General features: G+C 41.0%; 1 protein-coding gene across 5 annotated transcripts in view; it reads right to left on the bottom strand.

Moving 5' to 3' along the window:
- Window positions 1-856: 856 nt before the first annotated feature.
- Window positions 857-20,885, bottom strand: part of ARHGAP21 (Rho GTPase activating protein 21) — a 120,660-nt gene continuing 100,631 nt past the window's right edge. For all 5 annotated transcript variants that reach the window (XM_074358339.1, XM_074358336.1, XM_074358340.1 and 2 more), the window contains 15 exons: window positions 18,159-18,195; window positions 15,745-15,870; window positions 14,355-14,639; window positions 13,121-13,185; window positions 12,905-13,041; window positions 12,216-12,358; window positions 11,322-11,477; window positions 11,145-11,223; window positions 10,395-10,468; window positions 10,225-10,314; window positions 8,818-8,943; window positions 8,587-8,628; window positions 8,152-8,257; window positions 6,198-6,229; window positions 857-3,346 (listed from right to left, as the gene is read on the bottom strand). In XM_074358339.1, coding sequence (XP_074214440.1) covers window positions 1,649-3,346; window positions 6,198-6,229; window positions 8,152-8,257; window positions 8,587-8,628; window positions 8,818-8,943; window positions 10,225-10,314; window positions 10,395-10,468; window positions 11,145-11,223; window positions 11,322-11,477; window positions 12,216-12,358; window positions 12,905-13,041; window positions 13,121-13,185; window positions 14,355-14,639; window positions 15,745-15,870; window positions 18,159-18,195 — 3,196 coding nt within the window. In that variant the 3' untranslated portion in view covers window positions 857-1,648. The remainder of the gene's footprint in view (window positions 3,347-6,197; window positions 6,230-8,151; window positions 8,258-8,586; window positions 8,629-8,817; window positions 8,944-10,224; window positions 10,315-10,394; window positions 10,469-11,144; window positions 11,224-11,321; window positions 11,478-12,215; window positions 12,359-12,904; window positions 13,042-13,120; window positions 13,186-14,354; window positions 14,640-15,744; window positions 15,871-18,158; window positions 18,196-20,885) is intronic.

The following is a 20,885-nucleotide window of genomic DNA, read 5'->3' as shown; positions in this document are numbered from 1 at the left end:
TGCTGTTTTAAGCTGGTCAATTTGTGGATTTGTTAACAGCGATGATAGGAAATTCATACAAAGTTGTTTATATTGAAAAACCCGTCTCTCATAGACAGGGTAGGAGGGTTAGCAGAGACTGGGATGTAATGAGGTAAACAGAATGGCCTCTGGAGGAGGAAGGTGTCTAGCATCTCCGCTTGGGTTCAGTGCCCACCTGGCGGGAGGATCCTGCACCGAGGCCCTGGGGAGCCGGATGCGGGTCTGGCTTTGCTCGGTGAGCACCAGAGGGCTGGTGATGTGGTGCCTGGCGATGGTCTGGATAGAGGCAGCTCTACCACCTTCTGTCCAGAGTGGAGAAGACAGGGAGCAGGGCTGCAGCTGACCCACGAAGGGGACACAAGAAAGGGAGAAACATTTCCTGCTGTGAGCCCCTGAGCTCATATTTGTTATTGCAGCACAACCCAACTTAACTTGAGGGATAAAAGTGAGAGGAATGAATGAAATATCCTTTGGGCCTTGAACCTAACTTCTCTTTTACGTATAAAAAGTATTTTAATAGTTTTAATGATACACTGGCTTTTCTAGTCATATGCATGAAAACTAAGGAAAGAATGTATTTTATTTTGTTCCAAACGTAACCTAGAACCATCATCATTTAAGTTAAATGTTATCTGAGTCCATGAGTGAAGCTGGGCCAATGGAAACATTCACAAAAGATCCCTGCCAGACACAGCAAAAAAAAAAAAAAAAAAAAAAGGGATGTTTAGAATAGGTAATTTTTTTAAAAGTCTGGACCAATTAAGGCAGTTATAAGTGGATGACATTCAAATATATATATGTATATATACTAGAATGAGTTTCAAGCCACGCAAAGTTCACCAAAACAATTTTTATTTCCAGTGTTTAATTGGGTATGCACACAGGCATGACACAGGTTTGGATCCATTAAGTCCTCATGCAGAATTATATACTTCTCCATAAAGAAGCCAGTTCCATCCAGATCACTATCTACACACCTATGTTACAACATTTATATCAAATCTGGTATCTGAAGAAAAGATACACATACAATATGTTCATTTAAGTTACATATTTTACAGAAAGATTAAAAATTCAAGTCACACAAAACTCAAAAACTGTATTAAAAGTTTGAATATAAAACTCAGAGATCCACCTGGAATGACTAAAGAATGGAAGTTCTGTATCCACCTGTGTTAAAACTGGTAAATGTAATGAAATTTGTTACCAATCGGACGCATTCGTTTACTCATTGTAAGTTACCTAATTTTAACAGTATGGCACCCTAAAAACCAAATGTGTTTTTATGATGAGGCACTTCTGTTAGTGATGAGATCAAAAGAACAGGCTTGCTGCATACTGGTGACAGCTATTTTCTTCAGTAATCTTGGGTATTACACTATGTGGTGAGTTGCAACAAATACTTTCCTCATTTGTATACAACTATCCAATATATTTTTAAATATATATATATTTATATATGTTCTTCTGGCTGTAGTAATGCACTGTAAAGCCCTTTCACAGTGCAAAATGATGAAACCAGCCCAAATGAAGGCTGCATAATAACAATTCTGGTACAAGAAAATATTTACAGTGACCGGAACGTGTAACAGTAGCTTTGATTCGCTCGAGGGGACGTACCCCCAGTTTAAAGACAGGGATGTGCTTTACTGCCTGGGGTTTCCGACAGGTGATGAGGTTGGGCGGTAGCGGGAGAGCCAGCATGCTGGCTCGTGTTCTGGAAGCTTTCTCCGTTTATTTGGTCGGGTGACGGTGGTGGAATGGAAACCGGGGGCCTGGAGGTTGAAGCCAAGGTGCTGGGAGAACCGTCTGCATCGGACTGAGAGGACCGAGCTGGGTCCGCCGCGGGAGCCCGGAACGTGCTGCCGCCCTCGGGGGCCGCGTCCCCCGCGTCCCCTGCGTCCCCTCTGCTCAGGTCGGACGTGCTGGTGCGTAAGCGCTCCCTGGCCAGCCAGTCCGAGATGGACAGGTCCTGGGCTGAGCATTTCGGCTTCAACCGGTTCACAGCTGAAAGTTCCGGCTCTCTCTCCCCACTCTGCTCCTGCGCCTTCCAAAAATTCAAAACACTGATTTCAGTAGCATCCCTGTGCCCTCCCAGCGTGTGTCTACGTTTGATATTTTTCCTTTTGGCAGGATCGGCAATGGGTTTTTGATTTCCTACCCCAAACATGTCATCTGCCGGCGCTCTGGGCCTCAGTTTTAACCTATCGGCTATTTTTGTTTTCCACGTGGGCTCCTGTTTCTCGGATTCGCCTCGGGCTGGTGGTGTCGGTAAACTCCCTGTCGATTTTCCTTTTTTCATAACATCGAACACTTTTGTGATCGAAGGGGTATCTTTCTCATTCTTGGTGTCTCCTAGGCTCCCGCTGTCCGACTTGAATCTAGCGGATTTTTTCCTGGACAGCGTGTCACACTCTATCAGTTTATGGGAACTGAAGAGCTGCCTCCGGCTCTCCAGGCTGGGTGTTAAGCTTCCCTCCGTACAGCTAACTTCACTGCCTTCCGAATTTCTCCGGCTCGTCTTAGGGGCCTCTTGTAGCTTTCCCCGGAAGAGCCTGTCGGACGGCAGGGCCGCGGGGAAGACGGGGAAATCACTCTCACTGTCCGTCTCCACCGGCCGCCCTTCGCTGACCAGCTCGCTCCTCTCGTCGTCGGCCTCGTCCCCTTTACTCTCCGCCACCGACTGCACCTCGGGGCTCAGCCGGCTGGAGTCCAGGCCGGTCAGGAAGGTGGCAGACGACGTCGAGGAGCAGTCGGAGGTGACGGTGCTGACGTTGGCCAGGTACTCGCCGCGCTTCGTCTCGGGGCTGGTGGACTTCCTGGTGGAAAACCTGGCCAAGGATGCCTGGGAGTAAGCGCTAAGGGCGCCGGAGTCGGACCCCGCGTCTTCCAAGTGCGAGGCCTTCTGTGTGGCGAGGGACCTGGGGCTCTCCCGCAGGACGGCGAGGCGACAGCTAGGGGTGGGCGACTTGGGCTGCTTGGCGCTGGGCGGGGGCGGGGGCTCCCCCACCGGCGCGCTCTCCCTCCGCGCCCCTGCCTTCTCGTCCTTGGCTGCGCCCGCGTCCTTCCTGGCGTTGCTCTCCTTGGAAGGGACCATCCTATGTTTCCTGCCCGGGGTCTCGCTGTCTTTCTTGGTCTCTTCTTTAATATCGTTGTGACACTGCTCTGCGTTTTCTTTCTTAAAAAACACATTGTCCAGTTCGTCTTCTGAGCTGCTGGGTTGCGCTTTCTCTTTTGGCTTTTTCCTCTTGCGACTGGCGGCCGCAAAGATAGAGGACACAAGCAGGTCCCTGCTGTACTGGTCCTTTCCGGATCCCCAAGAACCCTGAGAAGCAGAGAAACCAGACTTTGAACGTGAGAATGTGAAGGAAAAGCCCTGATGGGCTAACGAGCTAAGTCACAAATCTAAGTGTGATAAGTGTCGGTTTACTGATATAAGTTCTGCCGGGCTAACTCATAAATCTGAAGTTTAGTGTCAGTTTACTGGGCTAACAAGCTAACTCATAAATCCAAGCTCAACAAGTGTCAGTAACGTGATCTGTTCCAAATTGATAAGCTCTAGTGTACTGATTCCTTGCTTTTTGTTGTTTGAACCTTATTGGCTAATAGCCCCATACTTGTAATTAACCCTATAAAACCTCATGTGCACGTCTTGGAGGTGCTCAGAACTTCAGAGCAGAAGCCCCTCTGAGCCCGCCGCCGTAATAAATCTGAGTACTCCAACCCTACGAGTGGTGCTTGTTTCTTGGCTGGCCTGTCATTTCCGTAACAAGAACATTACTGAATTCATTTTCTGAAAAAGTCCCCCCCCACCCCCCCGGATATTTCTTAACTACTAAAGGTGAGCACTAACAGAGTATGCTTTCTTATACCTCCTTTTAACTTGTACTTAAGATAAATTTTTCTCTTTATTTAATTAGCCCATTTCTTGGCTGGTGGTATTTGTTTGCTATTTATGTGCCAAGTCACAGCTCACATACGCCTGTCTTTCAGGGACATATTTGCTGCTTGGTTTGCTCTAGTCTCCTATTCTTGTCAACTACCCTGAATCTACTGACCGTCCCTGCTCCTGCAAGGCTCAGAGGGTCCTCAGGTCCCTTCATCTAGAACATGGGATTCATAAAGAGTCAATATTCCCACTCAGTTGGATACAACATTCTGACATCGGATACAAAAGATTTATGACTGCCTTCAATCTTCTCATTACAGATCCCACATGACATGGATCCTGCGTCAAATAAGCTCCCACTGGCTCAGCCAGGCTGGGTTTGGAGACTGGTTTGGAGTCAGGCTGATCTCAAGTAACTACAAAAATCAGAAAATTTAAATAACAGAAAGTCAACTAAAGATCTTAAATCCTTACCATAGCAACACTGGAGTGCACCGCCTGGGGGAAGCGGTGGGTGCCTGCAGCCTACCGGCTCTGCCAGCTATGGGTTCTTGACGGCAACTATTGAAGACTATTTAATTAACCTGTTCATAATGCCCACCGGCTAAGTAAATGCAGGGGGGATGTCAAAACATTAGCTGGTTTAATACACACTTTAAGACAAGCAGGCAGGCAGGCAGCACATTTCTCTATTGTCATAAAAATCTTAGACAAGCTGGAACTACTATATTGAAGCCTTGAAAAGTAAAGTAAAAATTTAGGCTCTTGTATTAAAAGATTTCCTAAGTTGTTACAAAGAATTACATTATTTGGGTATCCATTATATATTACAGGCATGATACAGGCACCACCATAATTAAGATAAAGTGACTGCTATAACCAAAGATTAAAAAATATGCATCTAGTAAGTGGGAAGGAGGGAACTTCAAACAGGCATGAAGTCTAAAATCTTATATTCTGGCAAAAAAGGATGGGGCACCTGCTCCAAGTTAAGTCTAAGGAGACGTGACAACATAATGCAAGGAGTGATCCTTGACTGCATCCCTGTCCAGGGAGACAGAAAACAACATTGTTGGGACAATTCGGGAAATCTGCATAAAGACTATACATCAGAAATAATAATGTATCATGTTAATTCCCTGAGTACAATAATTATACTGTGATTATAAAGGAGAATGTCCTTGTTCTTAGGGAGGCACAATGAAGCATTTAGGGGTAAAGTCTTACCATGTCTATAAGTAATTCTCAAGTGATTTAGAAAAAAACATATATATAGACATATATATATATATCAAGATTCACTAACTGATAAATCTAGGGCAAAAGGTTTGTGTCCTATTACACCAGGGACTTTTCTGTAGGTTTAAAATTTTTCAAAATAAAAAGTTGGGGTGGAGGGAGGGGTATACCTCAGTGCTAGAGGGTATGCCTAGCATGGAAGAGGTCTTGGGTTCAATCTCCAGTACCTCTATTAAAAAAAAAAAAAATCTAATTACCTCCCCCTGCCAAAAACAAAAAGGTAAAAATCACAATGTAAGTGATAGTGAATGATATATCATTAAAATACTTTGTAAAATTTTCTGCAAGAAATTAAATTATAATTTAGTCACATGTGACCCCATTATATTTAGAAATGATATGTAAAGTTCAGGTTTCATTTCTAAATAGAACAGCGTTTTTAGAAATTTATTGACCATTCTACTTGTTACTGTCTCAGCAGACCAAAATTTGGACCAACTGATAAAAAACTGTCTAAGAACTATAGGAATTTCTTGGAGGTGTCAACAGAACACAAATTATGTTTAAAAACTGATTCTAAAAACAAAGTTAGTGATCTTGCTGAAAGGAAGGCACCTATTTTCCATAAACAGTGTATAATAATAACAAAGTCTATCCTACTACTGAAATATTTACAGATGAAACTGGATGTTTGGGATCTGCTTCAAAATAGTCCGAGGAGGAGCAAGTGGGTGGATGCAGATGAGACAATCTTGGCTGTGTGTTAGGATGGATAATGAAGACTCAGGATACTAATATTCTCTTTACTTTTGTATATGCTGGAAAATGCCTACTTCTTAAACTATGCTGAGATAAACCCAACATCCCAACTCACAATCTAGTATTCATCGTATTCTATTTTTAAGCGTTGATTTTTCCCTTCATAAGACTTTGTTGGTTTCTATCACCTGATACGGACCGGGGTATGTCTGCATCTGAATCATAACAGTTGGCCACAAAGCCATTCCCCCACCACTGAAATATTTCCAAAGTGTACGAAACAATTTACCTTAGATTTGGTTGAGTCACTAGTGGCTGAATCTGTGAGAAGTTAAATAGAACACGGTCAGTATTAGTCAGATTCGTCACCGCTTTCAACAAACAATGCAAAACTTATGGAAAAGACAGGCACAGAACAACATGTGAAAGCCAAACTCAAAAACAATAGAACACAGTGGATAGTCAGAGCTCACAGAGATGCAAGCTGCACCACAGAAAGCCACCGCCATGAAAGGATGCTGTGAATTGTAGGCAGAATCAGCTCAATGATAGGGATGGCAAAGGAGCCCTGTACTAAACGAAACAGAGACACTAGGGTTGATAAAATTAGCCAAGTGTTATGTCTAGCAATAAAGCAGCTCCAAGACCTTTTGAAGAATTGCACCATGTGCCACATCCTGTATCTGAAACTGATACACAATGTAGAACTTTTAAGATTATTGGCTGCCCTTGCTACAAATTGAGACACTTATACTTGGTGTAATGAGGAGGATTTTTGTCAGACTGTCAATCTTGAATTTTAGAAGCATCTACTTATGCGTAGATAACCCTGCTGCCGGGTCACTTTGGTTTTATGTTGAATGATGCTGACCTCTGTGCTTTGGAGCCCTGTTTCACGTCTGTGCAGCCAGGGATCCTTTTGACTAGTTAGAATTGCTACCAGTTTGGCCATTATCTACTAACAAAGGCTATTATGGAAATGGAAAAATGGAGAGCATAATTTCACTGTCTGGCAAAAACTCAGGGTATACAAGTATAAAAGAGGGTAGGAAGGGGCTAGCACTCTTAAGAACAACACCAATTTTGAAATTTTCTCCTTTGAACTTCAGGGAAATGGATTTTCAAAATTAAATGAGCTGAGCCCCATGCCACGCCCCTTTCAACACATGGCTCAATGCTTTTATGACTTTAAGAACTGGTAGACCATACCATGCTATTTCTCCTCACGGTCTGCTTCAGAAATAACAAGAAACAGCAGAAAGACTTTTAAGAAAGTAGCAGTGATCTGTTGACAAGCATCTTGAGAGAAAATGGACACCACAGATCAACTCGGTTGGCATTTACAAGAAGCGGGGGTTTCTGCAGACAAGGCAGCTGCAGTGGGGACAGCAGCCCTCCTTCTTCCTACAGTTCCAGCTGTCCATCAGGGACACCACGGAATCCACTAGCGACATTACCGTGTGATAGACTCCTCCCATCTCACCTGGTCAACATCAGTATAGATTTGCCTGTGTCAGTAATGCTGAAAAAAACCCTTTAGGACTAAAGCAAGAACTAGAGGGAACAAAGGGAGAACATGATGTCAGACGACATGCTAGGTTAGTGCAACAGGCTGGCAGGAGAAAATCTGCATCGGAAGAGCCTATAAAACCTAATACTTTAACCGAAACATTAGGGCGGCAATTAGAAAACAGAAGACTGTCAAAGAAGATCGACTTTTGCGATGACACCTGTGGTGACAAGTAATACACTGTATATTATGGAAACGGTGCCCGGGAGCATTTCACATATTTAACTTGCTGCTTTTTTAACAGAACGTCCAGCTTGAGCATCAGAACTACTCATACAGCCTAGACCACACTTTCTGCCATCACAGCAACCACATACTCAGTAGCGTTCATCTGTTTTACCTTGTGATGACTATTACATGGAAACTGTGAATTTAAAGAAAAAAAAAAAGAAAGAACAAAACAGTGGTTTGCATGCTCATTTTCCCTCGTATTCCCTTTTCTGACAAGCATTACAACTCCATGCACTGCCAATGGCTTTTAGTCACTGGAAGATGATTACGATCCATCAGAAAAGGAAGGTTAAGTTCTTTATCAGTGGAAAGGAAGAAAAAGAAGGAGAGGAAAAAAAAAATCACAGTGAATTGTTAACTTAGGATTGAGTTTTGCTTTTTCACGTTACAAGAATTTAGCTTTTAAAAACCTAGAGATTAATGCTGCCCAGGCAAGAGTTACCTGATACATCTCCAGGGGAGACTCCGGTCCTTCCAATGTTGGTGAGTAAATGATCTATGTTTGGCACTGGCTGGGAGTCTACTGTGCTTTCCTCCCGCACTGTCGTCTATGGTTAATAAACAAAGATCTCTCCATCATTTCTTCAAAGATACTTTCTTTAAAATTCAAACAACATTTTAGTAAAAGACACATTTCTGAGTGGAGGACATGTGCTTCATTTTTTTTACACTGTTTGCATATAATTAATTAGCAAAAAAGGCATCATACATGTATTTTCATTAGATCAGAAACTGAGGAGCTATGGTGACCTGCTTCCGGGATGCAAAGCAGACAATATAGCATACAAAGCAGGAAGCTGACACTGCTGCAGGGCCAGGATCTTGTGGCGTCCCAAAAGAAAATGACAGAGCCCGAGCACTGATGAACAATACTTACAAGAGGTTCTTCCGCACCCTCTTCTGTGAAAAACCAGTCATGCTAAAATTTAAAATAAAGAAGGTGAAAAGGAGAAATTAAATAACCCCCGAAATCGATCTAATTTGGAGGACAGTATAGAACAAAAGGTAATTTTCTTAGGACAGAATTTGGTAATAAATTTTTTTTCCCTACCAAATATCAGCTGCTCACGAGAAAGAACTTTCTCAATGAGATAAAGCCTGGACTTACGTGCTGGATCAGGGTCTCCACGATCTTGTACTGATCTGGCATGTGTGTGACCATGTGGGTCATGTTATCTTCCGATGTCCTCACGAGAGTTGGACCAAACACGATGGCTAGGTTTCTTGGTTCCATCTGAAACAAAGGATGGTGTAAGATACCACTTTTCTTAAGAAAGTAGGTTTAAATTCTCTCTTTGCATGTTTGGCATTTTATTTCTGAAAGGCTCTTTTGATGAAAAAGAATGCAAAGAACGGTTGACTGACGTGTGTTAAAAAAATAGTAATAATACTTCCTAGTTAGAATGTTCGTACAGATTGGTTTATGGAAGTCCTTTTTCTCGCTTTAATGACAATGTATAATGCTTAACTGGCATTCATTTTTCCCCCAGGAAGTCTGTGATTGAAAACAATTGATTTGGTTCAAAACTAGTATTACCAGAGCTGGGTTAACTGACAAAAATATTAAAATCAAAGAGAATAAATTCTCAAAAGAACAGGGAAATCCTCCCCACAAAAACTAAAATAAAAATTTCCAAATTTACCCCTGTAGTAACATCAAGATCACTAATACGTTAAAACCTAATGTTTGAAAATATTTTTTTGACCAAATTTTTACTTCAACCAAAACTTCCAAAGCTTTTTGCTTATCTGTACGCCGACACGAGCACCTCAATATCACATGCCTGTATGTTTGTGTGTTCATTTCCATGGTGTTCTGTATTCCTGGTTAATTATCAAAGGTGCAAATCCTTTGTTTTCCTTTGTTACAGTGTTTGGTGAAAGTTTTTGAACTTAGGATTTGATTAAATGTTAAATAACCAACCCCCAAAACATACCAGAAGGTAAAAGAAAAATCACTGCAGAACTCAAAAAAAAAAATTCAACCTCCTTTTACCCTTTTGTCCTCTCAACCCCACCCCGACCCTTTCCACTCTGGTAACCACTACTCTGTTGTCTGTATCTATGTGCTCTTTTTGTGTTTGATAAAGGTAATATGGTGGTGGTAAAACAAAACAAAAGTCTTATCTTCTTAAGTCTAAACAAAACTAAACAAGAAAATAGCTGTTATTTTTCACTGTATACTATTTGGCACATTTTTGAATTGTATTGTAAATACTTCCCATTTAAATTGTTATTATACAGTTGAAAAATAAAAAGAAGTAAAATTTCTGACTTTTTCACTTTTCTTGATGGATAAATGTAAAAGAAAATGTCTTTAAAAAATAACAATGGATATTCTGGGGATCTTCTGCTTTAAGAGTGATCTTTAGCGGGAACTGATCACCAATATGATGTATTTTAGAGCTTTTGTTTAATTATAACCTATTTTTGACTATTTGGCATGAAGCATTGAACCATGTCTTTTCGACCAAAGCCACTGACAAGACATCTTTTCAATATACAGTTTACACACCTTATTTTTTTCTGAATTTTCTGCCACTGTCTTCAGATGAGCCGAAAGAAACTTGAGTGTTTCATAATGATGTTCAGGCAAATCGTGAATCTGAAACATATTATTTTCATGATGGATTTAAATGCTGGTCTTTTTGTTGTTATCTCCAAAAAATACAAAATAATACCTACTAGTCTTTTTAATGTTTTCAGACGATCTAGAGGATCCTCCTTACGATTGGCTTCAATAAAGTCAGCATATTTATCTGACAACAACATCAAGAACAGAAAAGCGAATTTATCTTAAATTGTTTAGGTGAACTATAATCTAGTTTTCCTTTCAATTTCAAACCATAATTAAAAAGAAAAAAAAAAAAGTAGGGAAGACCCCCCCCCAAATAGCGTTTGAAATATTAACTCCCTAAAACTGCTATAAGTTTTTAATGAACATGATGATAATTATCATCAAATACAGGAAATTCCCTAAAATGTGAGTTCTCTGACGGTACATTCTATATTTATAAAGTCTGCCACTCTCTGTCCCTTGACCACAACCTCTACCACACGGTCTTGTGTAAGTCAAATAGTTGGCTTGACTGAAAAAATGGTTTTTTACTAACTGTACCTTATTACATATCAAGACTTTTGACAGAATAATATATTTTAACTTGATTGTAAACATGAATGAACAGCATAATATATATTTTACTGAACTTAAACAATTTTTTATCAATTCTTATTTTTGAAATGTATCAGGAGAAAAAAAATCCAGATGGCAAAAAGTAGCACATAACCATGCCTTGTATATAAATAAGAACTGAACAAAATCTTCTGTTCCTTTGACAGAAATATTTTCTCCCAGTTCGATTTAATATGCTGTGTTTTCCCAAAAGTGCCATGTTAAACGGTTCCACTTGGTATCATTCATGGACGTTAACTCACCATTTGTGAAGAGAGGTTCAGGGAGTTTTCTGAAGAAGGATTTTAATAAACTGCTTATGACATTCAAATCTCGCCATTTCTAGGTATGCAAAATAAAAACACAGTGTTTTCAAAGTCAGTACCATCAGAGAGAAAAAACAAAGATGAGTTACTCAAATAGAAATAAAATAAACTTACATCATCTTGGATGTCAATGTCCGCCATTCCCTTGTTGAGTTCCTCCTGCATACTTGAGATGGCTGCGTTGTTTCCAGGAACTCTGTAGATGCCTGTATATTCAAGACCTCTTTCTTCAACTAATTTGCAGCATATGTCAACTATTAATGGAATATACTGCAAAATAAGGAAGAAACATTTTATTTAATGTAGCACGAATGCTTATCTTTCATGAATAGATGTGTATCATAGGTAAGAGATCCTTTCATCCAGGAGGAACCACTGTATAAATTGCTGTTCTTTGATAGAGAGAAAATAGAGAATACAGACATTGCAGAACAGGGAATAGATAACAACCAGCAAGAGATACTTGAGTCAGTGGAAGGAGAACCATTAGGTCAACACAGAAAGAGGAGGATTCATGGAGAGAGAACATCCCAAGAGGAAAGGTGAGCAGGTGGGAGCAGCTGAGTTGAGTAAAAGAAGGGGGAGAAGGAAAAACATCCATCCACTTGTGATACGGATCCTAACACAGATGTTCTAAACACACACAAATGCACATTTATATTTATCATACTTTCTTAATCAAGTCCTTGTTCCCATCCTTCTAAGATGCTAAAAACAGAAATACACGATTTGAAAATGAATTCTTACAACCCTTCCAGATACATTCTTAATGGTTGAATATTCTATTTCAAAGTCAATGCATCAGGAAAAAAGCACTGTAGATAAAATTACTCAACACACTTGTATAGGTCAGAAATGCTTAGAGAAACTAAGACCTGATAAGAAGAGGAAAACACCCAACAGACCGACAGACACCCCCTGAGGTCTGCACGGCCGTGTGCTCAGGTTCTGTTATGACTACGGCTGAATTACTGGCTTTAGGAAATCCGGCTGGCGGGGGTCTCCTACCCGGTTAGTGTGGGCTGGCGGGCAGTCGTCCAGTCTGACCCCGAAGGTTCCTGTAGCGGTGGGCTTTTTTTCAAATGTCTTCCGCATAATACTTGGAATGCCTTTTCTCCATGTGCCCTTGTCCTTCGGGGGACTGGTGTCCTCTTTTGATCATTATTCAAAAGAAAATGACATAAGAAAATGGAAACGAGTGTTTAAATCATGACTTTAACGATCCTTTATCAATATTTATATAAATCAGTCCTGTACTATAAGTACCGTATCCTTTACTTATCAAAAATATTCTACTGTCTTCCTAATATAGCACGCCTTTCAACCTTCCATACAATTTATGTTTCTTCACCCTTTGACAATCTGTACCATGAAGGATTTTCTTTAAAACAGTCAGGAAAAAATAATAACTGTGAGATCTTTATTGTGAGATTTTGGCCCAAGGAAATAGAATGGTTTTATTTCAAAATGAAAGCACCTGTATCCTCTGCATTACTCCTATCTATATTTTTTTATGTAGATGTATGTGCTGAATTTTCCTTCACTTGGTCTTTATTGCGAGGACCCCCCCTTGAGGGCGTGATCCCGGGGCGCGCGCGCCCTGCGCTCACGTCTGCAGAGACGCCCCGGAGAAACAGGGAGCGCCCACACCGCCCCGGGGCGAAGCCGAGACTCATGAGAAGCGCGGACGCCAGTACCTTTGCTGAGAAGCTTCCTTTCGGGCTCCTCCTTGGGCGAGTGTGGACTCTGCGTTCGAGGCTCCGCTCTGGCACCCAGCAGGGTCTGCCGGATGCTGAGGCTCTGCCGGGGCGTCCTGGGCACCTGCTCCGCTTTGCTGCCGGAAGAAGGGGGCGTTCCTGAACAAGCGCGCATCTTACATCCCAGCCGCCTCGCAGGCGTGGTGGGGTTCTCACCTCATCAGGCTGTTATATTCCTTTATTCTTCGACTTATCAGATCCCTGTTAGTGACTCCAGTGTCCTGTGGAATAAACAGAAGGTAAAATTAGAAAGTCGATTCTAAACTTGAATAGGAATTCTCATTTGGGGGGAGGGGCTCTATATTGCGCTACTTTGTTTATTCAATACGGACACTGTGGAGCTGTGTTAAAACCTCTATTCAAATCACAACTGTGGGACAAGAGTTCTCCGTTGAGGTTCTGTGCTCTGCCAACACCTAGACTAGTACCAGCAAGTCACTGGTGTTGAAACTTCTTGACCTGACATTTTAAATAAATGACTGTGAAGCAGGGAGCCAGTTTTTTCTCTCATACCAGAAAGAATGATCGGAGTTTCAAAATAATCCAATTGGACAAAAAGTGGAATCCTACCAAAATCAGTTAATGGTTAATTTGGAGAAGCAGTGAGATCGAGAATCAGTTTGGATCAGAAGTAGCAGTTAGATTATCAGAAGAAAAAAGCTCAACTGTTTTTAACCTCAACAGGCTAACTTAGAAAACACGCTATATGGAGAACTCAGAGTTGACCATTAGGTGGTGACTTTTTTTTCCCCTACTGATTCCAATTATATGTTGATACATGTCCTCACATATTTTTTTTTGACTTGTCTCATTTTGATCTCAATGAACATTGTAACTTACAATGAATACAGGCTTTGGAGTTGAACAATCTTGAATTCAAATCGATTCTTCTCATTTTCCAACTGAAAGAGGATGTGGTTAAGATCTAGAATAAGATTGCCTGGGTGTAAATCCTAGCCCTACACTTCTCAGTAGGTGACCTTGGAGAAATCACTTAACCTCTCTTTGCCACACAGTTTCCTTCTTTGTAACATGGTTATTATCATAATATGACTGCTGAGATTGCTGGGATTAACTAATGTAAATGCTTCTGATTGCCTGCCATATGGTATATGCTCAGTGACTGATCACTTTCTTATCTACAAGGCTGGGGGAGCTCCCTGTGTCTTAACACTGGATGATAACGATGCTGCTCTAAAGGCTGACATGAAGTCAGTGTTCATGATCTACCAGGCACCACGCTGCATGCTTCCTAAGCATTATCTCATTCAGTCCTTAAAACAGTCCTGTGTTTCAAAGATGAGGTCATCTATCAGATTCTTTCAGTCTTCTTTAAAAAAAAGTCACGAAGGTGCCTGTTTTATCCGCATACATCACCTTGAACACGTACCTCTTCGTTCAGGTTGCTGCTCTCCTGGATGGCCTTGATCCAGGCTAACATGTCGTCCCTGTCTTCAGCCTGGAACAGGCACTCGCAGTCGGAGGTGGTGAGTCGGAACACGTTCCTCCTCTTGGTCTCGCTGTAGGAGATGTCTATCAGGCATGCGTTCACACTGATGGGCTGCTCCTCTTCAGACGGAGTGGTCTGCTCGCGTTTATCTTTGTACAGGTACAGAGAGTGACCTCGAAGAACAACATACATCTGCTTCCATGGCCGAATACTTCCGCCAACCCGCTGGAAAACAGGAAGCAGATCAGGACCGCTCAATCCTCGGCTAAACCTTAGTGACAGGACAGACACCCTCAGCGGCACTGCCAGCACGTGTCAGCGTGCACCCAAGGCAGCAGGCGCCCGCTTTATGTCAATGTCTGTCTGCCAGGGGAGGAAAGACAAAAATTGTGGAGCGTAAACCAAGTTGGGCCATGTGTTCACTTCAAAGTCAAGGATAGTGAAAACTCACTTTCATTTGGTGGAGAAAATGAAATGAACAAAGTAATTAGGATAGAGCAGCTGTAGCAAACTGAATTTTAAAAAAAGGTAAGGGAACAGAAAATAAGGAAAAAGGTCGGTCAGGAAAATCTTGAGTGAAAGCAAGGCTTAAGACAAGTCTTAAATCACACAAATGACAAACACTGCGTAAGGAGAACCCAAAGCCACGTATGTACGAGTAATGAACTTAGTTAACAAAACTGATCAGCTTTACACGATCAAACAACAGTATCTACATCCAAGGTGGGTTTTCTTAAAAAAATTTTTCATACTCTTTTGACAGTGTTAAGGCTTTCTTGTAAATAAGCTGTCCAAATATTGTAGGAAATTTTCTGGCAAACTTTTACTATATTGTTACCGACTTAACGAGGCACATATTGATATTGTGATATTCACTGATGCGACTCAATACTTACAAAGGGAAACAATAAACTTATAAAGGCAACTTAAAAGAATCAACTGGGAAACACTGAATAAAAGTTTTTAAATGATTAATATGGAGAACTGCCACTCCCTAAAGGACTACCCTGTCACAATCTGTGGGCAATAAACTGTTTAATAAGGAAAGCAGAATTCCTTCTTCAATACTCTGGTGTCTCTTTTACATTGCCAAGATACAGGGCAACACATTCCACATGTAACCAATACAAAGGATGAAAATGGTATAAAAATGAGATCACTGATTAGAATTTTTAAAAATAATTTTTCCTTTACATAGAAAAAGATGCTATCAGTGATGTTTTTCCACTCTTTATTCTGGATATTTTGCCATTTTATGTACACAGGCTTAATGCTTTATTTTTCAGGGCCTGCATTTCATACGTTCACAGTAGCTGAGAAAACATGTTACCTTGCCCTTATCAGTGACAAGTGGCCTGAAATGAAGCCACCCTTCCTTGGCAGCATCGCTGAAAACCTCTGAGGAAGAATCTTTCCTGGATCCAGAGTCTTCTGACGACTTCTGGCTGTCGATTATCTACAGAAAAGGCCGAAGAAAACACAGCAAAGTGTCAGCATTTTCCTTTTTAAATATATTTGCAACGTGAAACTGCTTTGCTGAAAAAGTCTTCTATTTAACCTTCCAAGGGAAGAGCTATTTTTGAACCATCTTCACTTTATCAGTTACATCAGAAAAATTTCTGGGTTTTTTTTTTTTTTTTTTTTTTTTAAATGGTAATCGACCACCCATCATTTTTAAAAGTCACCTGAAGGAAGTTTTTAACCGCTTAACAATAATAGAAGTCATATAATTTTCCTGCTCTCAAGAGCTCCCATTTTGCTGGGAAAAGACAAAGAAGAGTAAAAAATAAACAAGAAAATGATCAGACTGTGATCAGTGCCGTTTGGAGAAGGAAACTGAGGAGGAGCTGTAAGTTGGTGATGCTGAGAGGAAGCCTCTGTGCAGAAAGAACACGTAGAATGAAATTCAGAGAAAAAATTTAAAGGAACAGCCAACCACGAGAGGTCAGGGGAAAGAAAGTTGAGAGAGAAGGTACAGCTAATGAAGGTGCACTCATTGCTATCACTTTAAATGGTCAGTGTTCGATGGGAGTAAGAGAAATAGCTAACTGTAGACTGTTGAGGGTCTCCCAGGCTGTGGCAGGGCGTGAACTGATGAAGGCGGGGAGGATCGTCATGGGATGACACAGCCGAAAGGTCGTGCTGCTTGCTACCTGGAGGGGGGTTCTAAAGGGACAACCAGGAAAGGAGGTGTTACTGCAGGAGCCCAGGTGCTGGGTGATGGCAGCTGGGACTTGACTAAAGTGAAGGCAGAGAGGAATGTAAAGATTCAGGCTATGTTTTGGAGGCAGAGTGGGTGGCACTTGAAATAGAAAAGAAAAAAGGCGAATTCCTAGATCTGGAGCTTGAACAACTGGGTGGATGGAAGGGGACTTAGTGAGATGGGGAGACGGGAGGGACAGACGCGTCTGGGCATCATACAGGTCCACTTGCCCCGGAAACCTTGAACTGCTCATTAAACATCCACATGCAGACGGTGCACAGGCAGGAGCCTCTGTGAGCTGCAGTCTGGGGAAGAGGTCAAGTCTGGAGATGTATCCTTGGGGAGATCTCTGGATAAGAGTGCCAAGGAAATAAGGGCCGACTGAGAGGAGAGACGGGTCAGAAACAGCTCTAGACCTTCCAACACTAAATATCAGGCAGAGGCAAAAATGGAAACCAGCAGAGGACAGCGTTTCAGGAAGCGACTGGGAAATTGTGTTGCCCACTTAATGAAAGGTCAAATAAAAAATCCAAGCAATCATTCGTTTTGGAACCTGAGAGTCTCCAGTAACCTTGGCCTGACAGTGTCATTGTCAGGTGTGTGGGTTGAGAAAGACATGATGTGAGGAAGTGGAACCTGCGGATAGTTTTTTTTTTTTTTTCCAACGAGTGTTGCTGTGAAAAGCAGAAGGGTAAAGCGGAGCAGTAAGTAGAGGGGGATGTAGAATCGAGGAAGATTTTTCTTTTAAACACAGGAAATAGTAGAATGCTTCTATATGATGCTGACTGAGCCGCTGGAAAGAGTGATTTTACAGAAGAGACAGGGGTCTTGAGAAAGTGAAAAGTGATGGAACCCAAAGAAGAAATGTGGGGTTGGTGTTTAATAGCATAATGTCCCAAGTAAGAAGATGTTTATTAAGATAAGAGTAAGGAAGCCTGAAAGCGCAGGTGTGCAGAAGGTCCTGATATTTTTGGAGAAGGTAAAATGAGGAAATTCCTGTCTAACTGCTTTTATTTTTTCAAGGAGGAAAAAGTAGACAGGAGGAGAATGGTTGCTTGGATTGCTGCCTAATATTTACAGTGTTGGAAGGTCTAGAGCTGGTTCTGACCCCTCTTTCCTCTCCATCGACCCTCATTTCCTCGATGATCTTATCCAGAGATCTCCCCGAAGATATACAGAGGATTGTACTAGGTGAGGGGTGGAGGGGAGGAATGAAATAATAATTTTCAGGATAGAAAAACAGACAAATTGCCAGGCGGTCAGATTTTCAGGCCATAAACTTATAAAGTGAGAAAAATCAGCACAATTGTATGTTAAAGAAATTACATATGTGACAAGTATGTTTAGAAACCACAATTTACAGTGATATTTTCCAGATGCACTCGAAACTTACAGAATAAAAGGTTATGACATTTAAGTATGAAATGCCTAATGGATAAAAGAAATAATTCTCTATGGAGAACTAAAGTAAATTAAGGTAAACAGAAACATTTCCCATTTGCTGATATTTTAAAAATTTGTGTATTTAAAAAAACACCTACCTTGATTCCCTTCAGGCTAGATACGTGCTTAAAGGACCTGTTGGAGAAGAAGTATATCAGTATTTGCAGTAAGTGCGTAAAACACCTTAAAGATGTAAAAATGATCTGATTATGACAACTAGCCTTTCATGAATAAGTGGGTATTTCATTGTTACCATGTTCATTTCAGTGTTCGATGCAAGTGAGGAATAGCAGCTAATTTTATAAAACTTCTGATTCAATGATTGAAGCTTTCTAGATTGGAAATTAAAACTGTCTCTGCATAAAAGGTGACTTTTTCTCATCCATTTTTTTTTAAGCTCAAAGAAAAAGCTACTCAGACTTAAATGCTGGGCTTTATATCATTAGTACCCACAGCTGTCATGCTCTATTAAGAGCTTCCACATGGTCAGTAATGATGGGTAAGTGGTCACCATTGGCCGTGAGTTACAGAGAGGACAGCTCGTCTGCACTGGTCCAGCCTGGACGCTGCGGCAGGAAAGCACCGTGCAGGCTGATCATGACTGCTGCTTCTCCCTCCAACCACGTTCTGGATGTTTCAGTACAGAGGACAAAGGCTGCCACTGAAGAGGCTCAGGGCTTCGAGAAGGGGTTCACATTAATTATTCAAAACAGCTTAAATTTAGGGGACAAAGTTATCTTGTTGCTGCTGCTGTTAATTTGAAATTCATTGAAGGAACTTAGGAAGGTGTGGCTGAGATGGCACTGTCCTCTCTTCTCAGAATCTGCCTCCTGCTTTCCCTCCAAACAAGAAGACCACCAGCAACAGCTGTGAAGACTCAGTCTCCAGTGTCAGGGGACCCCTGGAACTCTGCACTAGGAAATATGCATAAGGGTGGTTAAGTGCCGTGAAGTAAAAAGTGGATTCGGGGAAGGAGGTCACCAGTGGTTGCACGTCTCAAACAAAACTGCAGAGCACTGTTCTCTGAGTAAAACCAAGCTCCCTCTATTTGGAACAGTGGGAACTGGGATGCTGGTGCTGGGGACCGGAGCCTCATGTATCACCACGGAGTGTCAGGGGAGGTGAGGAGGAAGGAGAAACATGCAGTCCTGCCATCTTTGCAGGAAGAGGTAAGTGAAGCCGACTCTGAAATGGGGCCATCACTGCTGTCTTCCAGGGGGGAAGAGCAAAGGCTGAAACAGTTCACAAAGCCACCCCGGCACCATAAGAAAGACCCCTGCTAGCCACCACTGCCATCGCCACCACCACTGCCCTGGCCACACTGCACACACACTCCCCCCCAAGTAGCTGGTCCAGGAAGAACAAATTGTATTAGAATATAAATAATAATCAAATGGAAGTTTCAGAGTATCTGTACAAAAATTCTATGATAAAAAAGACAAATCGTTCTTTGACAGAATAAGGATCAGTATGAGAAAGATGTCAGTATTTCCTCAATTAATCTGTAAATTAAACTCTGTGCCAAGGAAAATATCCAGAAGAATTTAAGAAATAGAAACTGATTTTAACGTTCAAATAGTAAAATAAAAACAGCCAGAATTCTGCAAGAACATTATGAGGGAGAAAAGCCCCACCAGATGATAAAAACACTACAAAACCATTGTAATTAATAGAATCTGGCAGACATGATAGACAGACAAATAAACTGAACAGAGTCTAAAAATAAAACCAAAGACATATAACAATTTCGTTTATAATAAAGATGACATATCAGTGGGAAAAGTATGACATTTAATAGATGATCTCGGGACAACTGAGACACACTGGAAAATACACAGTTGGCTCTTTATCTCACTAATTAGAATAAATTCCAGATGAGTCAAAGTTGTAAATGTACAAAAAGGAAAAAGATGAAGAAAAACACACAAATTTGAGAAGTAAACATGAAAGAATCTGTTATAATTCTGGAAGAAAGAAAGGCTTTTTCAGTATGATTCAAAATCAAAAGGCCTTAAAAAAAAATTCCTTAAAAAAAAAATTCCTAAATTTGACCACACACACAAAAAAATGTTTAACATTTTGCAGGGTTTAAACAAACAAACAAACAAACAAAAAACTTCAGAAAACCAAATGAAAAATATTGAGGAAAGACTTGCAACACTTATCTCAGAAAAGAGCTAGTTTCTTTTGTTTAAAAAGCCCCAGAAGTTACCCAGAAAAACCAGGAGGAAAATGGCTAGGAGACAGGAAAAAGCAGTTTGCAGAAAAAGAAACATAAGCATCCTTAAATATATATGAAAGAATGTGCAATTAATAAGAAATTTTCAAATTGAAACTGTAATATGATACCATTAGAGTTGTTAAAAAAATAAAAATAACAAGAACAACCCACCAAAGTTAATTAACATGCTGTGTTGGTGAGAGGAGCAGCAAAGACTTCTGTACCCTGTTGGAGGGACTGTGATTTGGTTTAGTCTTTATGGAGAGCAACCGACAATGGATATTGAAATAAAAAATACACAGACCCCTTGATGTAACAATCCTTTTTCCAACCGTACTCACTCCTGTATATGCTAAATGAGCTATGTACTGAAGTACACGGTATAAAGTCACTGAAGTATTATTTGTTTTAGCATGAGATTTGATCAATCTAAATGTCTCTTAACAGAATATAAAATACCAGTTAAATATATTATGGTATAACTACTCAATGGAAAATTAAACAATCATGAAAAAGAATGTGCCAGGAATACATGCACTGAATACTCTTCAAGATCCAGTGTGTAGGGCATCTATCATTTGTTTATAAAAATAATTAGAATACA

The sequence above is a fragment of the Camelus bactrianus genome, chromosome 35 (genome assembly GCF_048773025.1).
Source record: "Camelus bactrianus isolate YW-2024 breed Bactrian camel chromosome 35, ASM4877302v1, whole genome shotgun sequence".
Taxonomy (NCBI): Eukaryota; Metazoa; Chordata; class Mammalia; order Artiodactyla; family Camelidae; genus Camelus; species Camelus bactrianus.
Note: the sequence above shows the minus strand (reverse complement) of the source record. Positions and strands in the feature narration are given on the sequence as shown.